The sequence below is a fragment of the Micromesistius poutassou genome, assembly GCF_964030765.1.
Source record: "Micromesistius poutassou genome assembly, chromosome: 3".
Taxonomy (NCBI): domain Eukaryota; kingdom Metazoa; phylum Chordata; class Actinopteri; order Gadiformes; family Gadidae; genus Micromesistius; species Micromesistius poutassou.
The window spans coordinates 19,198,568-19,216,984 of record NC_140273.1 but is presented as its reverse complement, the minus strand read 5'-3'; the positions used below and the strand labels follow the sequence as shown (position 1 = coordinate 19,216,984).

Genomic DNA, 18,417 nt, shown 5'->3' with positions numbered 1-18,417 from the left:
TGTCATTGGTGCAGCAGTTGTCGTTGGTGCAGCAGTTGTTGTCATTGGTGCAGCAGTTGTTGTGGGTCCTGCAGATGTGGTGGGTCCAGGAGTTGTGGTGGTCGGTTCTGCAGTTGTCGTTGTTGCTGCAGCAGTTGTTGTCGTTGGTGCAACATTTGTTATAGTTGGTGTAGCAGTTGTCGTTGTTGGTGTAGCAGTTGTTGTCGTTAGTGCAGCAGTTGTTGTTGTGGGTCCTGCAGTTATTGTGGTGGGTCCAGCAATTGTCGTTGTTGGTCCTGAAGCTGTCGTTTTTGGTGCAGCTGTTGTTGTTCGTGTAGCAGTTGTTGTCATTAGTGTAGCAATTGTGGTGGGTACAGCAGTTTCCGTTGGTCCAGCAGTTGTTGTAGTGAGTCCAGCAGTTGTTGTCGTTGGTGCAGCAGTTGTTGTCGTTGGTCCGGAAGTTGTTGTTGCTGCAGCAGTTGTTGTCGTTGGTGCAGCAGTTGTTGTTATTGGTTCAGCATTTGTTGTCGTTGGTGCAGCAATTGGTTTCGTTGGTGCAGCAATTGTTGTTGTTGGTGCAGCAGTTGTTGTCGTTGGTGCAGCAGTTGTTGTCGTTGGTTCAGCAGTTGTCGTCATTGGTGCAGCAGTTGTCGTTGGTGCAGCAGTTGTTGTCATTGGTGCAGCAGTTGTTGTGGGTCCTGCAGATGTTGTGGTGGGTCCAGGAGTTGTGGTGGTCGGTTCTGCAGTTGTTGTTGTTGCTGTAGCAATTGTTGTCGTTGGTGCAGCAGTTGTCGTCGTTGGTGCAGCAGTTGTTGTTGTTGGTGGTGCAGCAGTTGTTGTCGTTGGTGCAGCAGTTGTTGTTGTTGGTCCTGCAGTTGTTGTGGTTACTGCAAATGTTATGGTGGGTCCAGCAGTTGTCGTTGGTGCAGCAGTTGTTGTCGTTGTTGCAGCAATTGTTGTGGGTCCTGCAGATGTTGTGGTGGGTACAGCAGTTGTCGTTGGTGCAGCAGTTGTTGTCGCTGGTGTAGTAGTTGTTTTCGTTGGTCCAGCAGTTGTTGTCGTTGGTGCAGCAGCTGTTGTTGTTGGTCCAGCAGTTGTTGTCGTTGGTGCATCAGTTGTTGTCATTGGTGCAGTAGTTGTGGTTGTTGGTTCAGGAGTAGTTGTGGTGGGTGCAGCAGTTGTTGATGGTGCAGCAGTTGTTGTCGTTGGTGCAGCAGTTGTTGTGGGTACTGCAAATGTTGTGGTGGGTCCAGCAGTTGTGGTGGTTGGTTCAGCATTTGTCGTTGTTGCTTCAGCAATCGTTGTCGTTGGTGCAGCTGTTGTCGTTGGTCGAGCAGTTGTCGTCGTTGGTAAAGCAGTTGTTGTCGTTGGTGTAGCAGTTGTTGTTGTTGGTCCTGCAGTTGTTGTGGTTACTGCAAATGTTATGGTGGGTCCAGCAGTTGTCGTTGGTGCAGCAGTTGTTGTCGTTGTTGCAGCAATTGTTGTGGGTCCTGCAGATGTTGTGGTGGGTACAGCAGTTGTCGTTGGTGCAGCAGTTGTTGTCGCTGGTGTAGTAGTTGTTTTCGTTGGTCCAGCAGTTGTTGTCGTTGGTGCAGCAGCTGTCGTTGTTGGTCCAGCAGTTGTTGTCGTTGGTGCATCAGTTGTTGTCATTGGTGCAGTAGTTGTGGTTGTTGGTTCAGGAGTAGTTGTGGTGGGTGCAGCAGTTGTTGATGGTGCAGCAGTTGTTGTCGTTGGTGCAGCAGTTGTTGTGGGTACTGCAAATGTTGTGGTGGGTCCAGCAGTTGTGGTGGTTGGTTCAGCATTTGTCGTTGTTGCTTCAGCAATCGTTGTCGTTGGTGCAGCTGTTGTCGTTGGTCGAGCAGTTGTCGTCGTTGGTAAAGCAGTTGTTGTCGTTGGTGTAGCAGTTGTTGTCGTCGGTGCAGCAGTCGTTGATGTTGTGGATCCCACGGTAGTAGTTAATAGTCCAGTAGTTGTTGTTGGTTCTGCAGCTGTTCTTGATGGTTTTGCTGTTGTAGTTGTTGGGCCTGCAGTTGTTCTTTGTACTGCAGTTGTAGTGAATCCTACTGTAGCAGTTGTGGATATTGCTGTAGTAGTTGTGTGTATTGCATTTGTTGTTATTGGTCCTGCAGTTGTCTGTCCTTCTGTTGTGGCTGTGGGTCCTACAGTTGTTGTTGTTGGTCCTGCAATTGTTGTTGTTGCTGCAGCAAATGTTGTTGTTGGTGCAGCAGTTGTTGGCGTTATTTCAGCAGTTGTTGTTGTTGGTCCTGCAATTGTTGTTTTTGATGCAGCAGTTGTTGTTGGTGGTCCAGCAGTTGTTGTCGTTGGTGCAGCAATTGTTGTCATTGGTGCAACAATTGTGGTTGTTGGTCCAGGAGTAGTTGTGGTGGGTGCAGCAGTTGTTGTTGGTGCAGCAATTGTTGTCGTTGGGGCAGCAGTTGTCGTTGGTGCAGCAGTTGTGATTGTTGGTGCAGCAGTTGTCATTGTTGTTGCAACTATTGTCGTCGTTGGTGCAGCAGTTGTTGTTGTTGTTGCAGCACTTGTTGTCGTTGGTGCAGCAGTTGTTGTCATTGGTGCAACAGTTGTTGTGGGTGCTGCAGATGTTGTGGTTGGTCCAGCAGTTGTTGTTGGTCCTGAAGTTATCGTTGTTGGTGCAGCAGTTGTTGTTGTTGGTGCATCAGTTGTTGTTGATGTAGCAATTGTTGTTGTTGGTGCAGCAGTTGTTGTTGTTGGTGCAGCAGTTGTTGTCATTGGTGCAGCAGTTGTTGTGGGTGCTGCAGATGTTGTGGTGGGTCCAGCAGTTGTTGTTGGTCCTGAAGTTATCGTTGTTGGTGCAGCAGTTGTTTTTGTTGGTCCAGCAGTTGTTGTCGTTGGTTCAGCAATTGTTGTTGTTGGTGCATCAGTTGTTGTCATTGGTGCAGAAGTTGTGGTTGTTGGTCCTGCAATAGTTGTGGTGGGTGCAACAGTTGACCTTGGTGCATCAGTTTTTGTCGTTGGTGCAGCAGTTGTGGTTGTTGGTCCTGCAGTTGTTGTGGTTACTGCAAATGTTATGGTGGGTCCAGCAGTTGTCGTTGGTGCAGCAGTTGTTGTCGTTGTTGCAGCAATTGTTGTGGGTCCTGCAGATGTTGTGGTGGGTACAGCAGTTGTCGTTGGTGCAGCAGTTGTTGTCGCTGGTGTAGTAGTTGTTTTCGTTGGTCCAGCAGTTGTTGTCGTTGGTGCAGCAGCTGTCGTTGTTGGTCCAGCAGTTGTTGTCGTTGGTGCATCAGTTGTTGTCATTGGTGCAGTAGTTGTGGTTGTTGGTTCAGGAGTAGTTGTGGTGGGTGCAGCAGTTGTTGATGGTGCAGCAGTTGTTGTCGTTGGTGCAGCAGTTGTTGTGGGTACTGCAAATGTTGTGGTGGGTCCAGCAGTTGTGGTGGTTGGTTCAGCATTTGTCGTTGTTGCTTCAGCAATCGTTGTCGTTGGTGCAGCTGTTGTCGTTGGTCGAGCAGTTGTCGTCGTTGGTAAAGCAGTTGTTGTCGTTGGTGTAGCAGTTGTTGTCGTCGGTGCAGCAGTCGTTGATGTTGTGGATCCCACGGTAGTAGTTAATAGTCCAGTAGTTGTTGTTGGTTCTGCAGCTGTTCTTGATGGTTTTGCTGTTGTAGTTGTTGGGCCTGCAGTTGTTCTTTGTACTGCAGTTGTAGTGAATCCTACTGTAGCAGTTGTGGATATTGCTGTAGTAGTTGTGTGTATTGCATTTGTTGTTATTGGTCCTGCAGTTGTCTGTCCTTCTGTTGTGGCTGTGGGTCCTACAGTTGTTGTTGTTGGTCCTGCAATTGTTGTTGTTGCTGCAGCAAATGTTGTTGTTGGTGCAGCAGTTGTTGGCGTTATTTCAGCAGTTGTTGTTGTTGGTCCTGCAATTGTTGTTTTTGATGCAGCAGTTGTTGTTGGTGGTCCAGCAGTTGTTGTCGTTGGTGCAGCAATTGTTGTCATTGGTGCAACAATTGTGGTTGTTGGTCCAGGAGTAGTTGTGGTGGGTGCAGCAGTTGTTGTTGGTGCAGCAATTGTTGTCGTTGGGGCAGCAGTTGTCGTTGGTGCAGCAGTTGTGATTGTTGGTGCCGCAGTTGTCATTGTTGTTGCAACTATTGTCGTCGTTGGTGCAGCAGTTGTTGTTGTTGGTGCAGCACTTGTTGTCGTTGGTGCAGCAGTTGTTGTCATTGGTGCAACAGTTGTTGTGGGTGCTGCAGATGTTGTGGTGGGTCCAGCAGTTGTTGTTGGTCCTGAAGTTATCGTTGTTGGTGCAGCAGTTGTTGTTGTTGGTGCATCAGTTGTTGTTGATGTAGCAATTGTTGTTGTTGGTGCAGCAGTTGTTGTTGTTGGTGCAGCAGTTGTTGTCATTGGTGCAGCAGTTGTTGTGGGTGCTGCAGATGTTGTGGTGGGTCCAGCAGTTGTTGTTGGTCCTGAAGTTATCGTTGTTGGTGCAGCAGTTGTTTTTGTTGGTCCAGCAGTTGTTGTCGTTGGTTCAGCAGTTGTTGTTGTTGGTGCAGCAGTTTTTGTTGTGCGTCCTGCAGTTATTGTCTTGGGTCCAGCAGTTGTTGTTGTTGGTCCTGAAGTTGTCATTGTTGGTGCATCAGTTGTTGTTTGTGTAGCAGTTGTTGTCATTGGTGCAGCATGTGTGGTTGTTGGTCCTGCAGTAGTTGTGGTGGGTGCAGCAGTTGTCGTTGGTGCAGCAGTTGTTGTCGTTGGTGCAGCAATTGTTGTGGGTCCTGCAGATGTTGTGGTGGGTGCAGCAGTTGTCGTTGGTGCAGCAGTTGTTGTCGCTGGTGTAGTAGTTGTTTTCGTTGGTCCAGCAGTTGTTGTCGTTGGTTCAGCAGTTGTCGTCGTTGGTTCAGCAATTGTTGTCGTTGGTGCAGCAATTGTTGTCGTTGGTACAGCAGTTGTCATTGTCGGTGCGGCAACTGTCGTTGTTGGTGCAGCAGTTGTTGTCGTTGGTGCAGCAGCTGTCGTTGTTGGTCCAGCAGTTGTTGTCGTTGGTGCATCAGTTGTTGTCATTGGTGCAGTAGTTGTGGTTGTTGGTTCAGGAGTAGTTGTGGTGGGTGCAGCAGTTGTTGATGGTGCAGCAGTTGTTGTTGTTGGTCCTGCAGTTGTTGTGGTTACTGCAAATGTTACGGCGGGTCCAGTTGTTGTCGTTGGTGCAGCAATTGTTGTGGGTCCTGCAGATGTTGTGGTGGGTACAGCTGTCATTGTTGGTGCAGCAGTTGTTGTCGTTGGTGCAGCAGCTGTCGTTGTTGGTCCAGCAGTTGTTGTCGTTGGTGCATCAGTTGTTGTCATTGGTGCAGCAGTTGTTGTGGGTCCTGCAGATGTTGTGGTGGGTCCAGGAGTTGTGGTGGTCGGTTCTGCAGTTGTTGTTGTTGCTGTAGCAATTGTTGTCGTCGGTGTAGTATTTGTTGTCGTTGGTCGACCAGTTGTCGTCGTTGGTGCGGCAGTTGTTGTTGTTGGTGGTGCAGCAGTTGTTGTCGTTGGTGCAGCAATTGTTTTCGTTGGTCCAGCAGTTGTTGTCGTTGGTTCAGCAGTTGTTGTCGTTGGTGCAGCAGTAGTTGTGGGCCCTGCAGATGTTGTGGTGGGTCCAGCAGTTGTGATGGTTGGACCTGCAGTTGTCGGTGTTGCTGCAGCAGTTGTTGTCGTTGGTGCAGCAGTTGTTTTCGTTGGTGCAGCAGTTGTTGTCGTTGGTTCAGCAGTTGTCGTCGTTGGTTCAGCAATTGTTGTCGTTGGTGCAGCAATTGTTGTCGTTGGTACAGCAGTTGTCATTGTCGGTGCGGCAACTGTCGTTGTTGGTGCAGCAGTTGTTGTCGTTGGTGCAGCAGCTGTCGTTGTTGGTCCAGCAGTTGTTGTCGTTGGTGCATCAGTTGTTGTCATTGGTGCAGTAGTTGTGGTTGTTGGTTCAGGAGTAGTTGTGGTGGGTGCAGCAGTTGTTGATGGTGCAGCAGTTGTTGTCGTTGGTGCAGCAGTTGTTGTGGGTACTGCAAATGTTGTGGTGGGTCCAGCAGTTGTGGTGGTTGGTTCAGCATTTGTCGTTGTTGCTTCAGCAATCGTTGTCGTTGGTGCAGCTGTTGTCGTTGGTCGAGCAGTTGTCGTCGTTGGTAAAGCAGTTGTTGTCGTTGGTGTAGCAGTTGTTGTCGTCGGTGCAGCAGTTGTTGTCGTTGGTGAAGCAGTAGTTGTGGGCCCTGCAGATGTTGTGGTGGGTCCAGCAGTTGTGATGGTTGGACCTGCAGTTGTCGGTGTTGCTGCAGCAGTTGTTGTCGTTGGTGCAGCAGTTGTTTTCGTTGGTGCAGCAGTTGTTGTCGTTGGTTCAGCAGTTGTCGTCGTTGGTGCAACAGTTGTCGTTGGTGCAGCAGTTGTTGTCGTTGGTGCAGCAGTTGTTGTGGGTCCTGCAGATGTTGTGGTGGGTCCAAGAGTTGTGGTGGTTGGTTCTGCAGTTGTCATTGTTGCTGCAGCAGTTGTTGACTTTGGTGCAGCAGTTGTTGTCCTTGGTGCATCAGTTGTTGTCGTTGGTGCAGCAGTTGTTTTTGTTGGTCCAGCAGTTGTTGTCGTTGGTTCAGCAGTAGTTGTCATTGGTGCATCAGTTGTTGTCATTGGTGCAGCAGTTGTGGTTGTTGGTCCTGCAGTTGTTGTGGTTACTGCAAATGTTGTGGTGGGTCCAGCAGTTGTTGTTGGTGCAGCAGTTGTTGTCGTTGGTACAGCAGTTGTCATTGTCGGTGCGGCAACTGTCGTTGTTGGTGCAGCAGTTGTTGTCGTTGGTGCAGCAGCTGTCGTTGTTGGTCCAGCAGTTGTTGTCGTTGGTGCATCAGTTGTTGTCATTGGTGCAGTAGTTGTGGTTGTTGGTTCAGGAGTAGTTGTGGTGGGTGCAGCAGTTGTTGATGGTGCAGCAGTTGTTGTTGTTGGTCCTGCAGTTGTTGTGGTTACTGCAAATGTTATGGCGGGTCCAGTTGTTGTCGTTGGTGCAGCAATTGTTGTGGGTCCTGCAGATGTTGTGGTGGGTACAGCTGTCATTGTTGGTGCAGCAGTTGTTGTCGTTGGTGCAGCAGCTGTCGTTGTTGGTCCAGCAGTTGTTGTCGTTGGTGCATCAGTTGTTGTCATTGGTGCAGCAGTTGTTGTGGGTCCTGCAGATGTTGTGGTGGGTCCAGGAGTTGTGGTGGTCGGTTCTGCAGTTGTTGTTGTTGCTGTAGCAATTGTTGTCGTCGGTGCAGTATTTGTTGTCGTTGGTCGACCAGTTGTCGTCGTTGGTGCGGCAGTTGTTGTTGTTGGTGGTGCAGCAGTTGTTGTCGTTGGTGCAGCAATTGTTTTCGTTGGTCCAGCAGTTGTTGTCGTTGGTTCAGCAGTTGTTGTCGTTGGTGCAGCAGTAGTTGTGGGCCCTGCAGATGTTGTGGTGGGTCCAGCAGTTGTGATGGTTGGACCTGCAGTTGTCGGTGTTGCTGCAGCAGTTGTTGTCGTTGGTGCAGCAGTTGTTTTCGTTGGTGCAGCAGTTGTTGTCGTTGGTTCAGCAGTCTTCGTCGTTGGTGCAACAGTTGTCGTTGGTGCAGCAGTTGTTGTCGTTGGTGCAGCAGTTGTTGTGGGTCCTGCAGATGTTGTGGTGGGTCCAAGAGTTGTGGTGGTTGGTTCTGCAGTTGTCGTTGTTGCTGCAGCAGTTGTTGACTTTGGTGCAGCAGTTGTTGTCCTTGGTGCATCAGTTGTTGTCGTTGGTGCAGCAGTTGTTTTTGTTGGTCCAGCAGTTGTTGTCGTTGGTTCAGCAGTAGTTGTCGTTGGTGCATCAGTTGTTGTCATTGGTGCAGCAGTTGTGGTTATTGGTCCTGTAGTTGTTGTGGTTACTGCAAATGTTGTGGTGGGTCCAGCAGTTGTTGTTGGTGCAGCAGTTGTTGTCGTTGGTGCAGCAGTTTTTGTTGTGAGTCCTGCAGTTATTGTGTTGGGTCCAGCAGTTGTTGTTGTTGGTCCTGAAGTTGTCATATTTGGTGCATCAGTTGTTGTTTGTGTAGCAGTTGTTGTCATTGGTGCAGTAGTTGTGGTGGGTGCAGCAGTTGTCGTTGGTGCAGCAGTTGTTGTCGTTGGTGCAGCAATTGTTGTGGGTCCTGCAGATGTTGTGGTGGTTGCAGCAGTTGTCGTTGGTGCAGCAGTTGTTGTCGCTGGTGTAGTAGTTGTTTTCGTTGGTCCAGCAGTTGTTGTCGTTGGTTCAGCAGTTGTCGTCGTTGTTTCAACAATTGTTGTTGTTGTTGCAGCAATTGTTGTCGTTGGAACAGCAGTTGTCATTGTCGGTGCGGCAACTGTCGTTGTTGGTGCAGCAGTTGTTGTCGTTGGTGCAGCAGTTGCCGTTGTTGCTGCAGCAGTTGTTGTTGGTGCAGCAGTTGTCGTTGTTGGTGCAGCAGTTGTTGTTGTTGGTGCATTAGTTGTTGTCGTTGGTGAAGCAGTTGTTGTGGGCCCTGCAGATATTGTGGTGGATCCAGCAGTTGTGGTGGTTGGTCCTGCATTTGTCGTTGCTGCAGCAGTTTTTGTCGTTGGTGCAGCAATTGTTGTCGTTGGTGCAACATTTGTTGTCATTGGTAAAACAGTTGTGGTTGTTGGTCCTTCAGTAGTTGTAGTGGGTGCAGCAGTTGTAGTTCGTCCTGCAGTTGTTCTTGCTGCAGCATTTGTTCTCTTTGGTCCAGCAGTTGTTGTTGTTGATTTAGCAATTGTTGTTGGTTTAGCAGTTGTTGTCGTTGGTGCAGCAGTTGTGGTTGTTGGTCCTGCAGTTGTCGTTGTTGCTTCAGCAGTTGATGTTGTTGGTGCAGCAGTTGTTGTCATTGGTGCAGCAGCTGTTGTCGTTGGTTCAGCAGTTGTTGTCATTGGTGCAGCAGTTGTCGTTGGTGCAGCAGTTGTTGTCATTGGTGCAGCAGTTGTTGTGGGTCCTGCAGATGTGGTGGGTCCAGGAGTTGTGGTGGTCGGTTCTGCAGTTGTCGTTGTTGCTGCAGCAGTTGTTGTCGTTGGTGCAACATTTGTTATAGTTGGTGTAGCAGTTGCCGTTGTTGCTGCAGCAGTTGTTGTTGGTGCAGCAGTTGTCGTTGTTGGTGCAGCAGTTGTTGTTGTTGGTGCATTAGTTGTTGTCGTTGGTGAAGCAGTTGTTGTGGGCCCTGCAGATATTGTGGTGGATCCAGCAGTTGTGGTGGTTGGTCCTGCATTTGTCGTTGCTGCAGCAGTTTTTGTCGTTGGTGCAGCAATTGTTGTCGTTGGTGCAACATTTGTTGTCATTGGTAAAACAGTTGTGGTTGTTGGTCCTTCAGTAGTTGTAGTGGGTGCAGCAGTTGTAGTTCGTCCTGCAGTTGTTCTTGCTGCAGCATTTGTTCTCTTTGGTCCAGCAGTTGTTGCTGTTGATTTAGCAATTGTTGTTGGTTTAGCAGTTGTTGTCGTTGGTGCAGCAGTTGTGGTTGTTGGTCCTGCAGTTGTCGTTGTTGCTTCAGCAGTTGATGTTGTTGGTGCAGCAGTTGTCGTCATTGGTGCAGCAGTTGTCGTTGGTGCAGCAGTTGTTGTCGTTGGTGCAGCAGTTGTTGTCGTTGGTGCTGCAGATGTGGTGGGTCCAGGAGTTGTGGTGGTCGGTTCTGCAGTTGTCGTTGTTGCTGCAGCAGTTGTTGTCGTTGGTGCAACATTTGTTATAGTTGGTGTAGCAGTTGTCGTTGTTGGTGTAGCAGTTGTTGTTCGTGTAGCAGTTGTTGTCATCAGTGCAGCAATTGTGGTGGGTACAGCAGTTTCCGTTGGTCCAGCAGTTGTTGTCGTTGGTGCAGCAGTTGTTGTCGTTGGTCCGGAAGTTGTTGTTGCTGCAGCAGTTGTTGTCGTTGGTGCAGCAGTTGTTGTTATTGGTTCAGCATTTGTTGTCGTTGGTGCAGCAATTGTTTTCGTTGGTGCAGCAATTGTTGTTGTTGGTGCAGCAGTTGTTGTCGTTGGTGCAGCAGTTGTTGTCGTTGGTTCAGTAGTTGTCGTCATTGGTGCAGCAGTTGTTGTCATTGGTGCAGCAGTTGTTGTGGGTCCTGCAGATGTTGTGGTGGGTCCAGGAGTTGTGGTGGTCGGTTCTGCAGTTGTTGTTGTTGCTGTAGCAATTGTTGTCGTTGGTGCAGCATTTGTTGTCGTTGGTCGACCAGTTGTCGTCGTTGGTGCAGCAGTTGTTGTTGTTGGTGGTGCAGCAGTTGTTGTCGTTGGTGCAGCAGTTGCTCTGTGTCCTGCAGATGTTGTGGTGGGTCCAGGAGTTGTGGTGGTTGGTTCTGCAATTGTCGTTGTTGCCGCAGCAGTTGTTGACTTTGGTGCAGCAGTTGTTGTCCTTGGTGCATCAGTTGTTGTCGTTGGTGAAGCAGTTGTTTTTGTTTGTCCAGCAGTTGTTGTTGTTGGTTCAGCAGTTGTTGTCGTTGGTGCATCAGTTGTTGTCATTGGTGCAGCAGTTGTGGTTGTTGGTCCTGCAATAGTTGTGGTGGGTGAAGCAGTTGACCTTGGTGCATCAGTTTTTGTCATTGGTGCAGCAGTTGTGGTTGTTGGTCCTGCAGTTGTTGTGGTTACTGCAAATGTTATGGTGGGTCCAGCAGTTGTCGTTGGTGCAGCAGTTGTTGTCGTTGTTGCAGCAATTGTTGTGGGTCCTGCAGATGTTGTGGTGGGTACAGCAGTTGTCGTTGGTGCAGCAGTTGTTGTCGCTGGTGTAGTAGTTGTTTTCGTTGGTCCAGCAGTTGTTGTCGTTGGTGCAGCAGCTGTCGTTGTTGGTCCAGCAGTTGTTGTCGTTGGTGCATCAGTTGTTGTCATTGGTGCAGTAGTTGTGGTTGTTGGTTCAGGAGTAGTTGTGGTGGGTGCAGCAGTTGTTGATGGTGCAGCAGTTGTTGTCGTTGGTGTAGCAGTTGTTGTGGGTACTGCAAATGTTGTGGTGGGTCCAGCAGTTGTGGTGGTTGGTTCAGCATTTGTTGTTGTTGCTTCAGCAATCGTTGTCGTTGGTGCAGCTGTTGTCGTTGGTCGAGCAGTTGTCGTCGTTGGTAAAGCAGTTGTTGTCGTTGGTGTAGCAGTTGTTGTCGTCGGTGCAGCAGTTGTTGTCGTTGGTGAAGCAGTAGTTGTGGGCCCTGCAGATGTTGTGGTGGGTCCAGCAGTTGTGATGGTTGGACCTGCAGTTGTCGGTGTTGCTGCAGCAGTTGTTGTCGTTGGTTCAGCATTTGTTGTCGTTGGTGCAGCAATTGTTTTCGTTGGTGCAGCAATTGTTGTTGTTGGTGCAGCAGTTGTTGTCGTTGGTGCAGCAGTTGTTGTCGTTGGTTCAGTAGTTGTCGTCATTGGTGCAGCAGTTGTTGTCATTGGTGCAGCAGTTGTTGTGGGTCCTGCAGATGTTGTGGTGGGTCCAGGAGTTGTGGTGGTCGGTTCTGCAGTTGTTGTTGTTGCTGTAGCAATTGTTGTCGTTGGTGCAGCATTTGTTGTCGTTGGTCGACCAGTTGTCGTCGTTGGTGCAGCAGTTGTTGTTGTTGGTGGTGCAGCAGTTGTTGTCGTTGGTGCAGCAGTTGTTCTGTGTCCTGCAGATGTTGTGGTGGGTCCAGGAGTTGTGGTGGTTGGTTCTGCAATTGTCGTTGTTGCCGCAGCAGTTGTTGACTTTGGTGCAGCAGTTGTTGTCCTTGGTGCATCAGTTGTTGTCGTTGGTGAAGCAGTTGTTTTTGTTTGTCCAGCAGTTGTTGTTGTTGGTTCAGCAGTTGTTGTCGTTGGTGCATCAGTTGTTGTCATTGGTGCAGCAGTTGTGGTTGTTGGTCCTGCAATAGTTGTGGTGGGTGAAGCAGTTGACCTTGGTGCATCAGTTTTTGTCATTGGTGCAGCAGTTGTGGTTGTTGGTCCTGCAGTTGTTGTGGTTACTGCAAATGTTATGGTGGGTCCAGCAGTTGTCGTTGGTGCAGCAGTTGTTGTCGTTGTTGCAGCAATTGTTGTGGGTCCTGCAGATGTTGTGGTGGGTACAGCAGTTGTCGTTGGTGCAGCAGTTGTTGTCGCTGGTGTAGTAGACGTTTTCGTTGGTCCAGCAGTTGTTGTCGTTGGTGCAGCAGCTGTCGTTGTTGGTCCAGCAGTTGTTGTCGTTGGTGCATCAGTTGTTGTCATTGGTGCAGTAGTTGTGGTTGTTGGTTCAGGAGTAGTTGTGGTGGGTGCAGCAGTTGTTGATGGTGCAGCAGTTGTTGTCGTTGGTGCAGCAGTTGTTGTGGGTACTGCAAATGTTGTGGTGGGTCCAGCAGTTGTGGTGGGTGGTTCAGCATTTGTCGTTGTTGCTTCAGCAATCGTTGTCGTTGGTGCAGCTGTTGTCGTTGGTCGAGCAGTTGTCGTCGTTGGTAAAGCAGTTGTTGTCGTTGGTGTAGCAGTTGTTGTCGTCGGTGCAGCAGTTGTTGTCGTTGGTGAAGCAGTAGTTGTGGGCCCTGCAGATGTTGTGGTGGGTCCAGCAGTTGTGATGGTTGGACCTGCAGTTGTCGGTGTTGCTGCAGCAGTTGTTGTCGTTGGTGCAGCAGTTGTTTTCGTTGGTGCAGCAGTTGTTGTCGTTGGTTCAGCAGTTGTCGTCGTTGGTGCAACAGTTGTCGTTGGTGCAGCAGTTGTTGTCGTTGGTGCAGCAGTTGTTGTGGGTCCTGCAGATGTTGTGGTGGGTCCAAGAGTTGTGGTGGTTGGTTCTGCAGTTGTCATTGTTGCTGCAGCAGTTGTTGACTTTGGTGCAGCAGTTGTTGTCCTTGGTGCATCAGTTGTTGTCGTTGGTGCAGCAGTTGTTTTTGTTGGTCCAGCAGTTGTTGTCGTTGGTTCAGCAGTAGTTGTCATTGGTGCATCAGTTGTTGTCATTGGTGCAGCAGTTGTGGTTGTTGGTCCTGCAGTTGTTGTGGTTACTGCAAATGTTGTGGTGGGTCCAGCAGTTGTTGTTGGTGCAGCAGTTGTTGTCGTTGGTACAGCAGTTGTCATTGTCGGTGCGGCAACTGTCGTTGTTGGTGCAGCAGTTGTTGTCGTTGGTGCAGCAGCTGTCGTTGTTGGTCCAGCAGTTGTTGTCGTTGGTGCATCAGTTGTTGTCATTGGTGCAGTAGTTGTGGTTGTTGGTTCAGGAGTAGTTGTGGTGGGTGCAGCAGTTGTTGATGGTGCAGCAGTTGTTGTTGTTGGTCCTGCAGTTGTTGTGGTTACTGCAAATGTTATGGCGGGTCCAGTTGTTGTCGTTGGTGCAGCAATTGTTGTGGGTCCTGCAGATGTTGTGGTGGGTACAGCTGTCATTGTTGGTGCAGCAGTTGTTGTCGTTGGTGCAGCAGCTGTCGTTGTTGGTCCAGCAGTTGTTGTCGTTGGTGCATCAGTTGTTGTCATTGGTGCAGCAGTTGTTGTGGGTCCTGCAGATGTTGTGGTGGGTCCAGGAGTTGTGGTGGTCGGTTCTGCAGTTGTTGTTGTTGCTGTAGCAATTGTTGTCGTCGGTGCAGTATTTGTTGTCGTTGGTCGACCAGTTGTCGTCGTTGGTGCGGCAGTTGTTGTTGGTGGTGCAGCAGTTGTTGTCGTTGGTGCAGCAATTGTTTTCGTTGGTCCAGCAGTTGTTGTCGTTGGTTCAGCAGTTGTTGTCATTGGTGCAGCAGTAGTTGTGGGCCCTGCAGATGTTGTGGTGGGTCCAGCAGTTGTGATGGTTGGACCTGCAGTTGTCGGTGTTGCTGCAGCAGTTGTTGTCGTTGGTGCAGCAGTTGTTTTCATTGGTGCAGCAGTTGTTGTCGTTGGTTCAGCAGTTGTCGTCGTTGGTGCAACAGTTGTCGTTGGTGCAGCAGTTGTTGTCGTTGGTGCAGCAGTTGTTGTGGGTCCTGCAGATGTTGTGGTGGGTCCAAGAGTTGTGGTGGTTGGTTCTGCAGTTGTCGTTGTTGCTGCAGCAGTTGTTGACTTTGGTGCAGCAGTTGTTGTCCTTGGTGCATCAGTTGTTGTCGTTGGTGCAGCAGTTGTTTTTGTTGGTCCAGCAGTTGTTGTCGTTGGTTCAGCAGTAGTTGTCGTTGGTGCATCAGTTGTTGTCATTGGTGCAGCAGTTGTGGTTATTGGTCCTGCAGTTGTTGTGGTTACTGCAAATGTTGTGGTGGGTCCAGCAGTTGTTGTTGGTGCAGCAGTTGTTGTCGTTGGTGCAGCAGTTTTTGTTGTGAGTCCTGCAGTTATTGTGTTGGGTCCAGCAGTTGTTGTTGTTGGTCCTGAAGTTGTCATATTTGGTGCATCAGTTGTTGTTTGTGTAGCAGTTGTTGTCATTGGTGCAGTAGTTGTGGTGGGTGCAGCAGTTGTCGTTGGTGCAGCAGTTGTTGTCGTTGGTGCAGCAATTGTTGTGGGTCCTGCAGATGTTGTGGTGGTTGCAGCAGTTGTCGTTGGTGCAGCAGTTGTTGTCGCTGGTGTAGTAGTTGTTTTCGTTGGTCCAGCAGTTGTTGTCGTTGGTTCAGCAGTTGTCGTCGTTGTTTCAACAATTGTTGTTGTTGTTGCAGCAATTGTTGTCGTTGGAACAGCAGTTGTCATTGTCAGTGCGGCAACTGTCGTTGTTGGTGCAGCAGTTGTTGTCGTTGGTGCAGCAGTTGCCGTTGTTGCTGCAGCAGTTGTTGTTGGTGCAGCAGTTGTCGTTGTTGGTGCAGCAGTTGTTGTTGTTGGTGCATTAGTTGTTGTCGTTGGTGAAGCAGTTGTTGTGGGCCCTGCAGATATTGTGGTGGATCCAGCAGTTGTGGTGGTTGGTCCTGCATTTGTCGTTGCTGCAGCAGTTTTTGTCGTTGGTGCAGCAATTGTTGTCGTTGGTGCAACATTTGTTGTCATTGGTAAAACAGTTGTGGTTGTTGGTCCTTCAGTAGTTGTAGTGGGTGCAGCAGTTGTAGTTCGTCCTGCAGTTGTTCTTGCTGCAGCATTTGTTCTCTTTGGTCCAGCAGTTGTTGTTGTTGATTTAGCAATTGTTGTTGGTTTAGCAGTTGTTGTCATTGGTGCAGCAGTTGTGGTTGTTGGTCCTGCAGTTGTCGTTGTTGCTTCAGCAGTTGATGTTGTTGGTGCAGCAGTTGTTGTCATTGGTGCAGCAGCTGTTGTCGTTGGTTCAGCAGTTGTTGTCATTGGTGCAGCAGTTGTCGTTGGTGCAGCAGTTGTTGTCATTGGTGCAGCAGTTGTTGTGGGTCCTGCAGATGTGGTGGGTCCAGGAGTTGTGGTGGTCGGTTCTGCAGTTGTCGTTGTTGCTGCAGCAGTTGTTGTCGTTGGTGCAACATTTGTTATAGTTGGTGTAGCAGTTGTCGTTGTTGGTGTAGCAGTTGTTGTCGTTAGTGCAGCAGTTGTTGTTGTGGGTCCTGCAGTTATTGTGGTGGGTCCAGCAATTGTCGTTGTTGGTCCTGAAGCTGTCGTTTTTGGTGCAGCTGTTGTTGTTCGTGTAGCAGTTGTTGTCATTAGTGTAGCAATTGTGGTGGGTACAGCAGTTTCCGTTGGTCCAGCAGTTGTTGTAGTGAGTCCAGCAGTTGTTGTCGTTGGTGCAGCAGTTGTTGTCGTTGGTCCGGAAGTTGTTGTTGCTGCAGCAGTTGTTGTCGTTGGTGCAGCAGTTGTTGTTATTGGTTCAGCATTTGTTGTCGTTGGTGCAGCAATTGGTTTCGTTGGTGCAGCAATTGTTGTTGTTGGTGCAGCAGTTGTTGTCGTTGGTGCAGCAGTTGTTGTCGTTGGTTCAGCAGTTGTCGTCATTGGTGCAGCAGTTGTCGTTGGTGCAGCAGTTGTTGTCATTGGTGCAGCAGTTGTTGTGGGTCCTGCAGATGTTGTGGTGGGTCCAGGAGTTGTGGTGGTCGGTTCTGCAGTTGTTGTTGTTGCTGTAGCAATTGTTGTCGTTGGTGCAGCAGTTGTCGTCGTTGGTGCAGCAGTTGTTGTTGTTGGTGGTGCAGCAGTTGTTGTCGTTGGTGCAGCAGTTGTTGTTGTTGGTCCTGCAGTTGTTGTGGTTACTGCAAATGTTATGGTGGGTCCAGCAGTTGTCGTTGGTGCAGCAGTTGTTGTCGTTGTTGCAGCAATTGTTGTGGGTCCTGCAGATGTTGTGGTGGGTACAGCAGTTGTCGTTGGTGCAGCAGTTGTTGTCGCTGGTGTAGTAGTTGTTTTCGTTGGTCCAGCAGTTGTTGTCGTTGGTGCAGCAGCTGTTGTTGTTGGTCCAGCAGTTGTTGTCGTTGGTGCATCAGTTGTTGTCATTGGTGCAGTAGTTGTGGTTGTTGGTTCAGGAGTAGTTGTGGTGGGTGCAGCAGTTGTTGATGGTGCAGCAGTTGTTGTCGTTGGTGCAGCAGTTGTTGTGGGTACTGCAAATGTTGTGGTGGGTCCAGCAGTTGTGGTGGTTGGTTCAGCATTTGTCGTTGTTGCTTCAGCAATCGTTGTCGTTGGTGCAGCTGTTGTCGTTGGTCGAGCAGTTGTCGTCGTTGGTAAAGCAGTTGTTGTCGTTGGTGTAGCAGTTGTTGTTGTTGGTCCTGCAGTTGTTGTGGTTACTGCAAATGTTATGGTGGGTCCAGCAGTTGTCGTTGGTGCAGCAGTTGTTGTCGTTGTTGCAGCAATTGTTGTGGGTCCTGCAGATGTTGTGGTGGGTACAGCAGTTGTCGTTGGTGCAGCAGTTGTTGTCATTGGTGCAGCTGCTGTTGTCGTTGGTTCAGCAGTTGTTGTCATTGGTGCAGCAGTTGTCGTTGGTGCAGCAGTTGTTGTCATTGGTGCAGCAGTTGTTGTGGGTCCTGCAGATGTGGTGGGTCCAGGAGTTGTGGTGGTCGGTTCTGCAGTTGTCGTTGTTGCTGCAGCAGTTGTTGTCGTTGGTGCAACATTTGTTATAGTTGGTGTAGCAGTTGTCGTTGTTGGTGTAGCAGTTGTTGTCGTTAGTGCAGCAGTTGTTGTTGTGGGTCCTGCAGTTATTGTGGTGGGTCCAGCAATTGTCGTTGTTGGTCCTGAAGCTGTCGTTTTTGGTGCAGCTGTTGTTGTTCGTGTAGCAGTTGTTGTCATTAGTGTAGCAATTGTGGTGGGTACAGCAGTTTCCGTTGGTCCAGCAGTTGTTGTAGTGAGTCCAGCAGTTGTTGTCGTTGGTGCAGCAGTTGTTGTCGTTGGTCCGGAAGTTGTTGTTGCTGCAGCAGTTGTTGTCGTTGGTGCAGCAGTTGTTGTTATTGGTTCAGCATTTGTTGTCGTTGGTGCAGCAATTGGTTTCGTTGGTGCAGCAATTGTTGTTGTTGGTGCAGCAGTTGTTGTCGTTGGTGCAGCAGTTGTTGTCGTTGGTTCAGCAGTTGTCGTCATTGGTGCAGCAGTTGTCGTTGGTGCAGCAGTTGTTGTCATTGGTGCAGCAGTTGTTGTGGGTCCTGCAGATGTTGTGGTGGGTCCAGGAGTTGTGGTGGTCGGTTCTGCAGTTGTTGTTGTTGCTGTAGCAATTGTTGTCGTTGGTGCAGCAGTTGTCGTCGTTGGTGCAGCAGTTGTTGTTGTTGGTGGTGCAGCAGTTGTTGTCGTTGGTGCAGCAGTTGTTGTTGTTGGTCCTGCAGTTGTTGTGGTTACTGCAAATGTTATGGTGGGTCCAGCAGTTGTCGTTGGTGCAGCAGTTGTTGTCGTTGTTGCAGCAATTGTTGTGGGTCCTGCAGATGTTGTGGTGGGTACAGCAGTTGTCGTTGGTGCAGCAGTTGTTGTCGCTGGTGTAGTAGTTGTTTTCGTTGGTCCAGCAGTTGTTGTCGTTGGTGCAGCAGCTGTTGTTGTTGGTCCAGCAGTTGTTGTCGTTGGTGCATCAGTTGTTGTCATTGGTGCAGTAGTTGTGGTTGTTGGTTCAGGAGTAGTTGTGGTGGGTGCAGCAGTTGTTGATGGTGCAGCAGTTGTTGTCGTTGGTGCAGCAGTTGTTGTGGGTACTGCAAATGTTGTGGTGGGTCCAGCAGTTGTGGTGGTTGGTTCAGCATTTGTCGTTGTTGCTTCAGCAATCGTTGTCGTTGGTGCAGCTGTTGTCGTTGGTCGAGCAGTTGTCGTCGTTGGTAAAGCAGTTGTTGTCGTTGGTGTAGCAGTTGTTGTTGTTGGTCCTGCAGTTGTTGTGGTTACTGCAAATGTTATGGTGGGTCCAGCAGTTGTCGTTGGTGCAGCAGTTGTTGTCGTTGTTGCAGCAATTGTTGTGGGTCCTGCAGATGTTGTGGTGGGTACAGCAGTTGTCGTTGGTGCAGCAGTTGTTGTCGCTGGTGTAGTAGTTGTTTTCGTTGGTCCAGCAGTTGTTGTCGTTGGTGCAGCAGCTGTCGTTGTTGGTCCAGCAGTTGTTGTCGTTGGTGCATCAGTTGTTGTCATTGGTGCAGTAGTTGTGGTTGTTGGTTCAGGAGTAGTTGTGGTGGGTGCAGCAGTTGTTGATGGTGCAGCAGTTGTTGTCGTTGGTGCAGCAGTTGTTGTGGGTACTGCAAATGTTGTGGTGGGTCCAGCAGTTGTGGTGGTTGGTTCAGCATTTGTCGTTGTTGCTTCAGCAATCGTTGTCGTTGGTGCAGCTGTTGTCGTTGGTCG

General features: G+C 49.5%; 2 protein-coding genes across 2 annotated transcripts in view; both read right to left on the bottom strand.

Moving 5' to 3' along the window:
* Nucleotides 1-654, bottom strand: part of LOC311341103 (uncharacterized protein) — a gene marked incomplete at both ends in the record, with an annotated part of 37,581 nt that extends 36,927 nt beyond the window's left edge. Inside the window, one exon of the mRNA XM_084466007.1 lies at nucleotides 162-654. Within this exon, the coding sequence (XP_084322133.1) occupies nucleotides 162-654 (493 nt within the window). The remainder of the gene's footprint in view (nucleotides 1-161) is intronic.
* A 4,173-nt stretch (nucleotides 655-4,827) lies between these two features.
* Nucleotides 4,828-18,210, bottom strand: LOC311341102 (uncharacterized protein; the record flags this gene model as incomplete). The annotated part of the gene is made up of 6 exons (XM_084466006.1): nucleotides 4,828-6,176; nucleotides 13,608-13,683; nucleotides 14,467-14,526; nucleotides 17,131-17,193; nucleotides 17,518-17,586; nucleotides 18,079-18,210. Coding segments are annotated over 6 exons (1,749 nt in total), but the record flags the coding sequence as incomplete, so codon positions are not given.
* Nucleotides 18,211-18,417: the final 207 nt, after the last annotated feature.